Raw genomic sequence first — 14,922 nt, 5'->3', positions numbered from 1 at the left:
CAACCAGTGTTCTTGTCAGCTGGATGGTTGCGTGGCTGTGCCTTGGCAGATGTCTAACAGCACACCCATTGACAAGCCGTTGGATGTATCCATACGTTGACCACAATGTGTGTTTGGAAACATTTCACATGTGTTTAGACGGCTGTGAAAAGAGCGGATGCTCTCCTGTTGTTAACAGCAAGGATGGTGATGCACTTGTTAAAGCACGTTGCCACTGAAGCATTAGAAGCATGTCAAGGGCAGTGCAAACACCCGAGGCTGGAGTTAGACTGAAAGATTGCAACACAGGTTGCAACATCCTAGAGAGCAGACGTGTGAAGGTAGCCTAAGGGCGTACTCCTGATGGCAGACGTGACAAGGGAGCCCCACAAAACTCAGCGGGGATCTGCTGGGCTGCCAGTTCACTTTATGGCAGTATTAAAAAAAATATCTCCGGAATCCTTCTCCACCCATTGAGAAGGGCATCCTGCAATTTGGCAAGGCCACACCTGCCCTTTTAAGAGGTGAGAAGATTGGAAGATTGTGCAAGCCAAATGGGAGCACCTTAGAATGTGCTGAGCAGAATTGCATGCCTTCCTTAAGAAGCAGAGGTGGGCAAACAGCTGAACCTGAATCGCCAATTAAGAAACGAGATTGAGGCCTTAGCTAGACCTACCTGATAGTCTGCGACGGAGGAGGGAAGATCTCACGTTGCGATTAACGCGAGATCCCTCTTATGTTTACACGTGAGGCGCAACAACCTCAGGAAGAGAGGTGTCACGCCCGCCATTTTTTATTTTTAAAGGAAGAGGAGCGCATGAACACTCGTGTGCTAAAGGTAGGTGATTTTTTAACAAATAATATCATTTCCCCACTCCCCCCACCCTACCCCCAATGGGGGCAGCGCTCCTGAGGAGCGCTGCGCCCTGTGCACGGCTCCCGGCTCCGCGTGAGGAATCGCGTGGAGCCAAGTTAAACCGCAGCAACGGGCCACATGTTCCACGGTCTTGGGCGCCCAAGACCATGGAAAAACCAGGCCCAAAGGAGAGTGCTCTATCCCGGGGGAAGGGATGATCCCTCCCTGATCCCAGGATCCCCTGTGTGTCATGTGGATGCACAGGGATGATCCTGGGGTTCGTCCCGTGATAAAGCCTGGTCTAGCTAAGGCCTGAGAGGGAATATAGAAATATACTGCAAAGGCTTTGTGGCAAAGGGAACAGAACATTGGCTGGACATCAGAAAACATTTCCAGCTCTTAGGAGGTATGTAAATTGGGCTTCCTGTCCCAAGAATAGTTGTTCTTAATTAGTTTCTAGGCAAGAATAGATAAGTTTTTAAAAACCTTATATTTATTTAATCCAGTGTCTTAAAGCTTTTAATGTAAACACAAACATCTGTAGATGCCTCAAAATTTGAAATATAGGGGTTTGACAAGCAGGGCATCTCCAAAGGGAATTGAGAATGCAACCCTATGTACGTTTAAGCAGAAGAAAAGACCTACAACTCCCAGCATTCCCCAGCCAGGCATGCTAGCTGGGTGATGCTGGGAGGTGTAGGATTTCTTTCTGTACAAACATGCATAGGATTCTACTTTTTCATCTAAAGCAGAGGTGGGTCAATCTTGGATCACATGTGGCCCCCACAGCCCCCCAGTGCTGCCTCTGCAGCCCACTGCCACTGTTTTGTCGTTGAAATTGGCAGTGGCAGAATAACAGCCAATTTGCTGCTGAAAACCTCCAGTATTAGCTCCCTGTAGTGGCTAATGTGGGTTGAAAGCAGTTTCTCTCCTTTTCTCATTAGCCACACCATGGATGGTTTCACTGCCTTCTCTTTCTTAACCTGGAAATCCACTTTTCTCATTTTTCTCAAATTGGACAAGGTGTAATAATATTGATTAAACCCAGTTAAGAGCAGTTATTGGCTGGGTTGAACTTTAAAAAAGGAAGTTGAGGTCTCCATCCCAGGACTTTACTCAAGTTAAAGGAAGCCAGATTCTGGCTGGACATCAGGAAAAACTTCCTGACTGTTAGAGCAGTACGACAATGGAACCAGTTACCTAGGGCGATTGTGAGCTCTCCCACGCTAAAGGCATTCAAGAGGCAGCTGGACAACCATCTGTCAGGTATGCTTTAGGGTGCATTGAGCAGGGGGTTGGACTTGATGGCCTTGTCGGCCCCGTCCAACTCTGCTATTCTATGATTCTAATACTACAGGGAGCTAATATCCCCATGCCAACCTTATAAGGCTGCTATACAAAGGTGTGACCACACTTACAGTAATGTGCATAGTTCTGGTCTCTGCACCTCAAAAAAGTGCAGAAAAGAGCTAGAAAAGGTGCAGGGAAAGGCAGTTCAAATTATTAAGGGGCTGGAGTGACTCCTCTGTGATGAAAGCTACAAGGTTTGAGACTGTTTAGTTTAGTGGGGACATGGCAGGGGTGCATAAAAATATGCATAGTGTGGATAGGAAGACATTTTTCTCCACCCTCACAGTACTAGAACCTGGGGTCATCCCTTCCCACAGTGCAATTTACTATGATGTAGTGATGGCCCCCTGACTCGGATGGGTTTAAAAAGGGGATTAGACAAATTCATGGCAACTTGTGTTGATGTCTATATGCTATGTTCAGTATCAGAGGCAGTATGTCTCTCAGTACCAGTTGCTGAGGAACATGAGTGGGAGGATGCTGTTGCCCTGTTCCCATAGGCGATTGGTTGGTCACTGTGCAAATAGTATGCTGGAGGATCCTGCACTCTGACAGATATTAATGTCTTCTGGATCTCTCCCACTACCATGATTTTACAATTCAGTAACAGCTTTTTGAAATGAAAACAGACATGTCTCAGCCTCAACTCCCATCAGCCTCAGCCTTCATGGACAGTTGTCAGGAATACTGAGAGTTATTATTCAAAACTGGTGTAGGGCGCCTGTGCCATCAAGAATGACATCTTCTAACCTCTTATGTTCACACTACTAGCGAACACAACAGCTATGAATAACGGAGGCAATGCTACCTTCAAAACAGTGTAATCCTATGCATGCCTACTCTGAAGTAAGTCGCATTACGTTCAGTGGGCTTACTCCCAGAAAATTGGTATAGAATTGCAGCCAGTGTTTCTAAGTTTAGGAAGAAAACCACAAACCAAGACATTTGCACAAGCAGACATTAATTCATTCGGGACGCTAATTTGTAGTTATATAAAACCCTCCTATTTTTGCAACTGGGGAATAATTGGGTATTTTTGAGTCTCTGGCACAGGAGGTTTACATTTAGTTAAGCTTAGTGAGCTTTGGTTCTAAGAGAAACCCATCTCCCCTCACCTTCCCAAGCTCTTCAGGGTCTTCACAGATGCTAAAATTAACTCCTAGCAGAAAAACAACAACCCAACAACCCAGTGTCTTGTCACTCACTAAATGTGCTACATTGTGGCCTACTTAAAATGTGTCACTTTAGTTTTCCCACATACACGTTTAGAAAAATATTGCACCTATGTGACAGAAACAACTGTGAGAATATGGCAAAGGATTCAGGGGCTAGGCTTTCCCACCTTTCTCCCCAGATGTCCAATTCTCTTGTCTGAACAGCACGTGATTTAATAATGAACTGAGAACAACTTCAGGCACCATCAGTATTCTTAATGACCTTTGGAAGATGCTTCCCATGGTACCAAGTCAGACCATTGGTCCATCTGGCCCAGTATTGTCAACATTGGCTGGCAGCGGCTCACCAGGTTTTCAGGCAGGATTTTTTCCAGCCCTACCTGGAAAAGCCGGGGACTGAACCAGGGACCTTTGGCATGTAGACCATGTACTACCATTGAATCATTTCTCCTCCCTGAATGAGGGAAGCTGAAGCAGAGGTGCTGTGGAATCCAGCAGCTGTTTGATTCCTCCCCCCCGCTTTTTTTTTTTGCCAAATCTGAACCACTTCATACTCTATGTACCCCTTAGCAAAGATGGCACTAGTTGTTTAATTTATTTTAAAAATGTAACTTAGTAACGTAACTTACCCTAAACTATCAGAAGTCTGATTTACTCCTATGAAATGAATGGGAACATTAAACTACAAAATGCCTGAGCTAATTGGGGGCCCTCCAGTGTGTGTGTGCGCGCACACACACACACACACACACACACTCCTGTGTGTAAAAAACAAACAGAAACAACCCATAACAATGCACTGCAGGGGTCTGGTGGACCCCAGGAGTAAATATTACCCTATGGCAACACTAGGCAGACTTTTTTCTTGGTCCGTCCCCCCCCCCCCCGGTTGAAAAAAATTAACACATTTTCTTACTAGCACTTGAGATCGATGTAAAACACGTTTCTATAGGTGCTGAAAACTGTGTGTTCAAAAGTGGTTTAGTGTGTTGGGGCTGAGACACTGGCCTGGTTCAGAGAACACACTAAACCATGCTGCTTAACCACAAAATGGTTAACGGAATGCATTGCCCTTAATGCATTCCATTAACCGTTTTGTGGTTAAGCAGCATGGTTTAATGCGCTGTCTGAACCAGGCCACTATCTCTAGCTTATCCTCAGTCTTTTGGGCAGGTTACAAGCTCCATCACACCTACTTTTTTTTATCTGGTTTTCATCTGCGGTTTCCCCTTCCATTTCCTTAGTAAGTGGAGCGCTGGGCACTTTCACGTCTGTGCGTTGTTGCGCTATTTCAGCTCATGTATCTTTTCACCTGGAATGCTACTATCCCAGCAAAATGTCCCTCCCCTCCCCCTAAGTTCTCCTTTCCCCTGTGGGTAATATTTTATTTTTAACATTTTTTTAAATTTCTGCCTGGAACTGTGCAATTATGGTAAAACAACACACTATACTTTCCCCTAAGATCATAATAAAGAAACTCCAAGGAAAAGAGGCCATTTTTAGGAAGTAGGAGGGAGCGCATGGGCCGAGACAGTTGCTGTCCCTTGGTTTGAGAAAGGTTTACAGGGGAGGAGGAGTGAAGTTTTGTTTTGCTTGTTTTAAAGTGTGGGCAGATGAACAATCGTTTTAACTAATTTCTTTTGTAAAGGGTGTCAGGTCCCCTCCTTTGCTCCGAGGTAACCAAAATGTTTACATCTGCATAATTTTTAAAGATAACGAGATCAAACTTGGCATGGTGACAGCTCTTAAGGAGGGCTTTAGCCATGGCAAGTTTGAAACAGATCCATTCATCCCTTGATTTTAAGGAATTTTTAAAATGGAAATTAACAAAACTGCTTACATCTGCGTAATTTTAAAGATAAAGAGATCAAACTTGGCACAGTGATAGCTCTTAAGGAGGGCTTTAGTCATGTCAAATTTGAATCAGATCGGTTTGTTGCTTGATTGTTTAAGAATTTTGTAATTTTTCTCCCTTAAACCCTTTTCCTCATAGTCCACCAATGTGGAAGTCCACCTGTTTGCATTTGTGAAGGATCTATTTTCCTCTACTGTGGTCATGCGAAGCCGTGCATCTCCAGTTCATAAAATAGAGATCTGGCTCCCTACTCAAGAGTAAATCCCATTGATTTCAACTGTATTTACATCCAAGTCATACTAAAATCCGATGCACGCCTACCTTTGAGTAAACCTATGCATAACATAAAGAATTCGAGGTTTAAGGCTCATCTTAAGTGTGTTGACTTTACCCCACAGACTCAACTTTAACGGTGCCTATCTGTCTATATCTCGTGTAATCTCACTAATCAGTTTATTTAAGTTTATTTTGATCAATTGAGATATCTCTCTTGGAATGAGTATTCCCAGACAGGTGATAAAATCAGGGCACCACCGAAATGGGCCATTAGCCAACACACTAGGAAATATACATGGTGTAATGATGCAATTGTGTATTTAAGGGATTAAGGGATTAGGGAAAGTCAACCCCTTGCATGTGCACAGACTGGTCTACCTAGCCTCATTTCAATGAAGTATTGTTGTACTGTAAAACTTAGGAGAAAGTAAGGGAGGAGAACACACAATTCTTTCCCTAGGATCCTTATAAACTGAGTTGGAGGACTGAGAGTACAATGGACCAACTCAGCAAACTACAGGGGGTGGGAAGCAAATGTGCACTGTAGCTTGGTACTGGGTGCGGCAGTACCTCGCTCCATTTCTTTAAAAAACCCAAGTCTTTAACTGCAAAGCTTCGCATTTCTAGGGTGGCATGGGGATGAACCACTACCACCCTTGTCCCGATGCATTTTCCTCATTTCTTTTAAGGTGAAAATGTACCCCTGGTCATGCTTACTCAGGAGTAAGAACAAAGAGTTAAATGGGACCTCTCTCCCTCCCCCATCATAGGTGATTGGAGAACCACCACACCATCCTCTTTTGTTAGCGAGACTGCCCTTAGATACACACGCCCCCAATAAAGAACCGGATGGTCAAATGGAACACAACAACAGCAATACACAGGAGGGAGGAGTGCATTTATTTCGCATGGAGGGAAAAAACCCAGACTTTCCCAGCTCCAAAAAGAAACGAAAAATGGAGGGGAAGAGGCAAAATGAGTGTAAGACATGGATGACGTCATGTGAGTACCAGGCTGCAAAACTGCATACCAGGCATGGTGCGTGTATAATGGTGCTCTACAGGTCCTTTGCCAGGTCTTCCATGGCAGCCATTTTGTGGTGGTTGCCAGAATAGTTTCTCAGATTGCCAAATGTGCCCAAAGCCAAAAAATAGTTGCCTACCCCTGTCCTAGAGGGTGAATTCTGTTACAAGATGGCTTTATCATGACACAGGAGTTAATACTCTCATAGTGCAAACTTGTAAATCTGATGCATTGTTTGTAATAATTTCCAGAGGGTATTCGTATTAGTCTATTAAAGTAAAAACAACAGAGAGCCTTGCGGGCCCTTAAAGTCTAATGAATTTATTCTGCCAAAGGCTTTCATGAGCTGAGTTCGGATGACATGCTAATCAACTGGGGGGGGTGGGGATAGGAACGGAATGGGAAACAACCGTTGATTAGCATGTTGTCTGAACTCAGCTTTTGTCCGAATAAATTTGTTAGTCTTTAAGGGGCTACAAGACTCTTTATTGTTTGTAATGTTCATTTTAACAACTAACCCTACTGGGTTATATTGAACCTCTTCTGTTATGTACTATGAACCCAGTATTTAATCTAGATATGTTAAGTTTCTCTTTTGCTTTCTCTTCTATTTTTCATCTCCAAGATTTCTTAATAGCCCAGTGACAATTGCCTGATTAGTGGACGGTATCTTTTCCCCAATCTCATATCACAAGGAAGTACTCAGCTATAGAGTATTAGAGACTTGCAGTTGCTCAGGAAACACGCTGCACATGTTGTTGTTTTTGCAGTTGAAATGTGGCAACAAATCAGATTATTTTAGAGCAAGTCAGAATATTTCTGATCAAAGAAAATGCAGAAGCTGAATTTGTGTGATGGCCCTAACATAGCAATAAACCAGGGTTCCAGGGGAACCCTGTGGGAGTGATTGGACAGACCATAGTTTGTTCATTATTACATGTGAACTGGGAACTCTGGCTTGTCTCTCCTCTGAAAAGCCATAGAGTAAAGTTGGCTTCTGATTCTGGCTTCTTGGAAGACACAAGTCAGAGTTTCCAGTATGAATGTAATAATAAACAAACAAGGTCCATTCCATCAGGCTGTAGAAGAGGAAGAGAAAAGAAGCAGTTCACTCCATCGGCTCAACTGAGGGACCAGTAATTTTTGGCTCCTCTTCTCTTTGTGTGATTCCATTCCAGCTGGTTGTGATAAGAAGATCAAGAACACGTGGCTGTGTTACAGCCATTTTAGCTGCATTTCATCTGGCCATTATTTTATTTCTTGATTTATTTAAAAAGCTTGTATCCTGCTGATTTCCCTCAAGGCAGAATTATAACAACCTTATAACTTGTCAAGTTTTCTTACTTGTTCCTTTTCTCTTCCCTTCTCCTTTTGTGTCATGTCTTTATAGATTTTAAGCTTCAGGGCAGGGGCTGTCTTTATTGATATGTTGGATGCTCTGGAAGCCTTTCTGACTGAAGAGAAGAATGTAGCTAATTAATTAACTGACTGATTAATTTCTAGGTGAGGAGACCCTACTCCTACATCCCTTTCACAGTTGATCCTATCTACATAACTATATTTTTGGACCTTGTAGGCTCCCATAATTTTGCAACTAAACCAACATGAAGGGACCAACTTCCAGTTCAGAAGTCAGGAGCTGTTTGTAACAGTAGACATGAGCTCCTGGGCTGGAGTAAATGTATGCCTCACTTGACAGGCCCCGTAAGAAAAATACTGGGGCAATATCCAACACTACCGCTCTGCTTATGGACTTAACATAGTGCTAGAGCAAACAACCTCTAGTGCTACACCAATAGCATAAGCTGGAGCAATGGTTTTTCTGGAGAACCTCATCCCACCAGTGCTTATGCTATCACTGTTAGATCAATGTTCTTTTCACCCAAGGACGAGATCCAAACAGCCCTTAAGCACGACTCCACCATTCCAGCGACAGAGGGTTCAAAAGCGCTTTATTGATTAGTAATCAAGGCCTGGTCTCTTCAAAGGGAGCAATCAGACAAAAGACATAGGGAATATGGTACAGTATTAAAGCTTTCAAGGGGCAGGGCCCAGTAGCAGCATTAACCAATCAGAACATAACACTGAGGCATAGCTAATTATGCTAAACAGTCCTGTAAACAATACCTTTGGCCTGACAGTAAGTTACAGAGAGTTAACTTCGACACAGACAGCTGGAGCCAGGACTCTTGTTTATATTAGTAATCAAGGATGCAAGGACGCACACAAGGAGACATTCTCATACAGGGCATTATGACATTTTGCTTGGTGTGCAATGGAGATTTTACAGTTTCCTGTTAAAAATGGAGGTGGTTCTGCTAACATCACTACTTAAGAACATAAGAAAAGCCATGCTGAATCAGACCAAGGCCTTAGCTAGACCTAAGGTTTATCCCGGGATCGTCCCGGGGCGTCCCTGCTTGCTCCTAGGATATCCTGTGTGTCCTTTACAGGAACAGGGATGACCCCAGGACAATCCCGGGATAAACCTTAGGTCTAGATAAGGCCTATGATTCCATGTAGTCCAGCACTCAGTTCACAATGCAGCCATCTAGCTGTTGATCAGGGACCTACAAGTAGGGTACAAGTGCAACAGCACTCTCCCGCTTATGTTCCCCAGCAATTGGTGAACCCAGACTTACTCCCTCTGATACTGGAGGTAGCACATAGCCATACGGACTAGAAGCCATTCATAGCCTTCTCCTCCAGGAATTATCTACCCCCACCCCACCTTTTAAAGCCATCCAAATTTGTGGCCATCACTACATCTTGTGGTAGCAAATTCCACAGTTTAACTCTGTACTATGTGTACTGCCTTTTATTTGTCCTGAATCTCCAACCAATCAGCTTCATGGGATGACCCCGGAGAGGGAGAAAAATGCATAAGCGTAATGACAGCATTGGATACTGCCCCATGTCCTGGGAAAGACTGAATTGTGGGCCTCTATGCTACACTGCCCAGTTCACACATCACAACCCACAATCGGTGGGTTGTTTTTTTGTTTAAATGTGACTTGTCTTGATGTGTGAACTAGGCCCTAATTGTTTGGGAAATAGGAAAAGGAAAACCCATGCCAGTTCATGGTTAAGTGGGCCTTAGCCAAGATGTTGAACCTCATTTCCATCTTCTCTGCCAATCAATTCTTGCTTTCTGTTTTGGGTCAAAAAGAGAGAGAGAGAGAAACCCAAAGTATTTCTCTGTCAGCCAGGATCATGCTGTGACGTTAGTCAGAGCCGCTCAGAGCTTCATCTCCTCTTCCCTCCAATTCCTTATGGCTAAGCTGTTCTACTGATTTAGCAGACAGGTGGAAGTAGCACGAAGCTGGCTGGCCCCAGAAATCCTCCCTACCTTCTCACAGGATCTCTCTCTCTCTCACTCACTCTCTCTCTCTCTCTCTCTCTCTCTCTCTCTCTCTCACACACACACACACACACACACACACACACCCTGGTTGGATAAAAATAGACAATTTTCTCATTTTAATTGGATTCTTGATATCAGGTTTCTCTTAAAGGATACCTAGGTTAATAATATGAACAACAGCATATTAATTAATGCATCTACCAGAAACAGTGAGTCAAAGGTGGTTTTCCTGCATAAATATATCTGATCATTCCTCAGATATGATTATTTACATTCTGTCTACCAAACACAGGCATGAAAATAAACTGCTCTGGTCTGCTGAGAACAATCACACCTCACTTCTACCTGTCAGTCTTGAACATTTCATTTTTGTTCATTAAGGTAGAGTGAAACAGAACTGAGAAACATGGGAAAGAAGATAAAATTGTCCACTACGCAGGTTCCTGTATTCCCATAATTAACCTCACAAATTGTTATTGCTACTGGTGATAAGAAAGACCCTATTTGCAGGAAAACCTGCCAATTGTACACAATGCAACAAAGAGATGCACAGTCTGGTTGTAAGAGAGAAACAACAGTGTAAATGATACTCTAAGCAGCAACCATATACCCACTTACCTGGAAGTAAGACCAATTGAATTAAGTGAGATCTACATGTGAGATGATATGTATAGGATTGTACTGTTGTAAATTAATATGCTTTATAGTGGAATCGTACATATGTCTATTCAGAGGTAACTCCCAATGAGTTCAATCCAGGTAGCATGGTTTCAGCTTTTGTGGCCAAAACTACACTATTATTTAGTTAATATATAAAGTGCTTTCAATTTATTTTATTTAATACCATTTTTACTGCTCAATAACTGAAACAGGAAACTGTGTCTAACAATTGTATTGAAAAGGGAATTACAGCAGGTGCCATTTGTATATATGCAGAATCTGGTGGAATTCCCTCTTCGTCACAATAGTTAAAGCTGCAGGAGCCCTGGCCTCTTTTGTATCTGGTCAATCTAGTATAGCTCCTGATGCTTTAACTGTTGTGATGAAGAAGGAATTTCACCAGGTGCTGCTGAAATTCCCTTTTTAATACAACTTTTAAAGACACAGGAGCCCTGTCCTCCTTTTCATATGGTCACCCTATTTAAATCAATAATTTCAACTGGCTTTTTTCTTGCAAATTTAAATCACTGATTTAAATAGGTTCAATTCAGGGCAACCTATCCTCTTGCTCCATACAAAAGATGCAATATAGGGACACTTAGAGACAAACTACATGTGATATTAAATGAGTCTTTGCTTCTGTTGTGCAGCTTTTTAAACAAAAAATGCAGATTGCATCACCTGACGGGGCTTATGTGATTAGAGCAAACATGGAGGAAATTTAACCCTGTCTTTTCCTGCTGCATTCCTAGGGTAAATCCCTTTTCTGGTGCTAGTATTTGCATTGCAAGGAAATACCTTATTGGCACCAACGTGAAGATGCATTTAATGTCACATGTACTTTGGCCCTTATATTTTAAGTAAAATTTGGCTCCTAATACTTGTGGCCTGCTGTAGATGTGGCACAAGCAACCTGCTTTAATGTGTCCTGAAGCTGAAATCAACTTTTAAAAACATACGTGTGCCATGTACAACATTATGAATTATATGTGTATCACATATAACATTACAGCTAGATAACATAAATCTGTACATTTTTCAGCTGTCCGATTTAATGCAAAAACAAGAAAGATGAGATTTTAGCAACCATATTAGAAAACTATGCTTTGCTATACAGTATAATTTTGGTACACATCAGCAATAGTTCTATATACTGGAAAAATACTTACTCTACTTATAGATACAGTTTAGTAAGGGGTATGACATTTACAGTATCTTGAGAGCCAAGACAGTTTATCTTTTTGAGGCCCAAAGATTTGATCATTTTTCACTAAGAAATGTCAACAGTTCTTGCTTTCATTGTAAAAGTGATTTTCCCCCCAGAAAGAACACACTAGTTTGTCCAGCTAAGAGTTGTAAATTGGAACACAGCATACTTGAAGTTAAAGTTAGAATTACTGATGGGGGAAATTCAAGAATTGAAATACCCATTCCATAAAAGTGCATCTCCAAATCAAATGTGAGGATTATCTCCCTTTCTATCCAACTAGATACAACCACAAAAAATGAGGTTTCTTCCATCTAATTCCTCAGCCAGGAGGGGAGAAAAATGAGTCCAAAAATCCACAAAGTTGTTGCAAAACAGCTTTTTAACAAACCGTTTGCCAGACACTCAGTTAACCAGCTAATTGGTACACACAGCAGCAACATCAGAAAGATGCCCCTGTCCCTCGCTATGTGCACTAAGCCAATGTTTCCCCAATTATTTCTAAATGACTCACCTCATTGTCGTGCGGTGGCAGCTGGTGTAGAAGCTGTTTGATGCGGGCTTTCTCCCCGGGGCTATTCACGTAGGGCACTTTGTCTTCTGGTAGGCAGCTGTAGTACTGATGAACCTAAATGTTAGAAAAGGGGGACTGCAGTACAATGTCTTGCTTTTTGCTTTTTGACATGTTTGCCTGGACTGAAAGACACACAAAAATCAAGCCCCTCTGAGCAGCAACACCCAAGAGTCCTAAGACGCATGGTTAAAAACAGTGACCTTTGCTCCCGAGGGAGGCAAATGCTCTTAATTGGACAGAAACCAACCCTACTTTGGGAAAGGGTCAAAGAGACGGGTGAAAAAGGAGTGGGCTGTTTTCAGTCTAAAGCTAAACCCGCCAAGGTTGTTCTTTACCGTTTTCTCTGTCAGTCTCCAGAATGTGAGCATGTTTCCCTTGGCTGGGTGGATCTGTCAGCACCTGCCTTTGTGAGCATAGGTTAAGGCACTACTCCTTGGCATCCAGTCTGTGACTGGGTAACTGAGTCCCCGCCTACACTCCAGCCCCGAAGGCCTTTTCTGTAACAATTTGTGAAAATAATCAGAAGATAGAATCTGTCAGAAGGCTGGGTTCTCTCTTTAAGTCTCAGAGTGTGTAATTAAAAACAAACATGAAAAGTGTAGAACACTGTGCAGTGCAACAAGGCCAGGTCCCAGGAGAGCCCATTTGTAACGTGGAGGTTTTATGATGCGCACACATCTCCAACTCAGCTTATCCTACTGCAGTAGCGAGCTAGGGGCCCGAACTAAACAGTCTAGCTCTGGCTGGAGCTTAGCTATTTGAACAGCGCTGTCTGTGATGCTTGAAAGTGGAGACAGTAGGTAACATTGAGTTTGAACAGTCCATGCTCTCGATCTGAGAGTACATTGTCCAGAGTAAAGAAACTGTATCTCCAGAGTACAGGAATTCGCTACGCCAGGAGCATTGAACCTCATGCCTCTTGGACATATTTGGTCTACTTGAGGTCTCATTCTGCTCTCTGAAGTTCCCCAGATGGCCACACCCCCATCCCCATGCCCCACCCCTTTCCCCCGACCACTGATCATTGGACAGTGTCTTGGCTTTTGTGTGCTCTTCCCCTACCACGTTCTAAAAGGTTGAAATGCCTCCCCTAAGACTTAGTTACTGGTGGTAAATAAGCTAAAACATGTTGCCATTTTTGGCCCTATCCCTTTAGTCTTTGCTCTGTCCACCACTGGAATGGACCCCTCTGAGAACTCATCCAAAACTGAACTTGGCCCTTGGGCTGAAAGAGGTTCAGCGCCCAGCTCTAGAATCCCCCACACTCAGAGATGCTTAATTGACATTCAAAGGCAGATACTGCCGCTCAAGCAATCAAGCTGCATATTGCAGAAAGATCCGTGTGGAATTGCAACCCTCCAAACCTAACAACCAGTTGCTAGGACACATGCATTTGATGGGAATGTGGCACCATCTTGGAGGTATACTACGCTCCTCGGAAACGCAGATGCCTCCATCATTTCTGTTGACAACATTGAAAGAATAGCAAGACTCTTTAAATTGGACCCAGTCAGCAACTTGCCGTGACTTAGCAACTTGCATTGTCATTAAGTGCCAAGGCATTAATAACCTTAACATTCTATCTGACACCGAGGTCATAGCAGATCTAGGGGCAAAGGAAAGGAAATAATGCAATAAAAAGGAGTAGCATAACTTCCACATTCTAACTATCTTTGTGTCTACGGTTTAACGGAGTGGTACATATATTATATTCCCCACAGGGATGCCACTGAAAACAGCCTTGCCAACGTGAGTGTTTTCAGGGGTGGGCAAAGCTGGTAATAGGCCCGGGCCAGATGGGAAATGTAGGCCCCATTTCAAACTGCTCATTAAGGTTTTTTTAATCAGTTCTAAATACATATGAACTAGAATGATTTATTAAAAAAAGGTAATGGCAAGCACTTTTATTCAAGATGTATATAAGACATCACTTCTTCACATTCAGAAATGCTTTATGTGCTTTTCTTTGGGCAAATTCATCATCAACAACAGAAAAATCAAGCAACTTTGCCTTGTCAATGTTAATGTTCAAAACTGCTAATACATTCAAATGTTCTTACACTATTGAGTAGGACCCCTCAAAATTGTAGGCCCATGCCAACTGGCCCCACTGACCCCCCCCCCTGCCCAGCCCTGAGTGTTTTCATCCCTAGCTAAAACATTTAGAAGTGCTTAAGAACATAAGAAATCGCCTTATACCAGATCAGACTCTTTATCCATCAAGCCCAGTACTCTTCAGGGCAGCGGCTCTTCAGGGTGTCAGGCAGAGGCCTTTCCCACCACCTGGGACCTGATCCTTCTGCATGCAAAGCATGCGCTCTACCACTGAACTATGGTCTGTCCTAGTGAGGGCATCATCTTCACCACACTGAGAGTCTCCGTCATGCACCAAGAACATCTTTCATCCCAAATATCTCCGAAAATGCTTCCCCTCCCTTGAAACTCCCTACACACTCAAGGTGTCAGATGGAGCCCTGGTCTAGGAACCGCCACTGGCCAATGTAAAGTTGGTGGACGCAAGAAGCAGGGCATTCTCAGTGGATGCCCTCCCTCCCTCCCTCCCTAAAGAGCTTTGGCAGGTTTTCAGAGGTAATACTGTTCTA

The 14,922-nt window shown here is 43.1% G+C and overlaps 1 protein-coding gene across 1 annotated transcript in view; it reads right to left on the bottom strand.

The window, feature by feature from the left end:
• Positions 1 to 14,922, bottom strand: part of PRICKLE2 (prickle planar cell polarity protein 2) — a 136,309-nt gene that overhangs the window by 64,884 nt on the left and 56,503 nt on the right. Inside the window, exon 3 of the mRNA XM_063122057.1 lies at positions 12,260 to 12,373. Coding sequence (XP_062978127.1) covers positions 12,260 to 12,373 — 114 coding nt within the window. The remainder of the gene's footprint in view (positions 1 to 12,259; positions 12,374 to 14,922) is intronic.

This window comes from Elgaria multicarinata, chromosome 3 (genome assembly GCF_023053635.1).
Source record: "Elgaria multicarinata webbii isolate HBS135686 ecotype San Diego chromosome 3, rElgMul1.1.pri, whole genome shotgun sequence".
Classification (NCBI taxonomy): Eukaryota; Metazoa; Chordata; class Lepidosauria; order Squamata; family Anguidae; genus Elgaria; species Elgaria multicarinata.
This window is presented reverse-complemented; position numbering and strand designations above follow the sequence as displayed.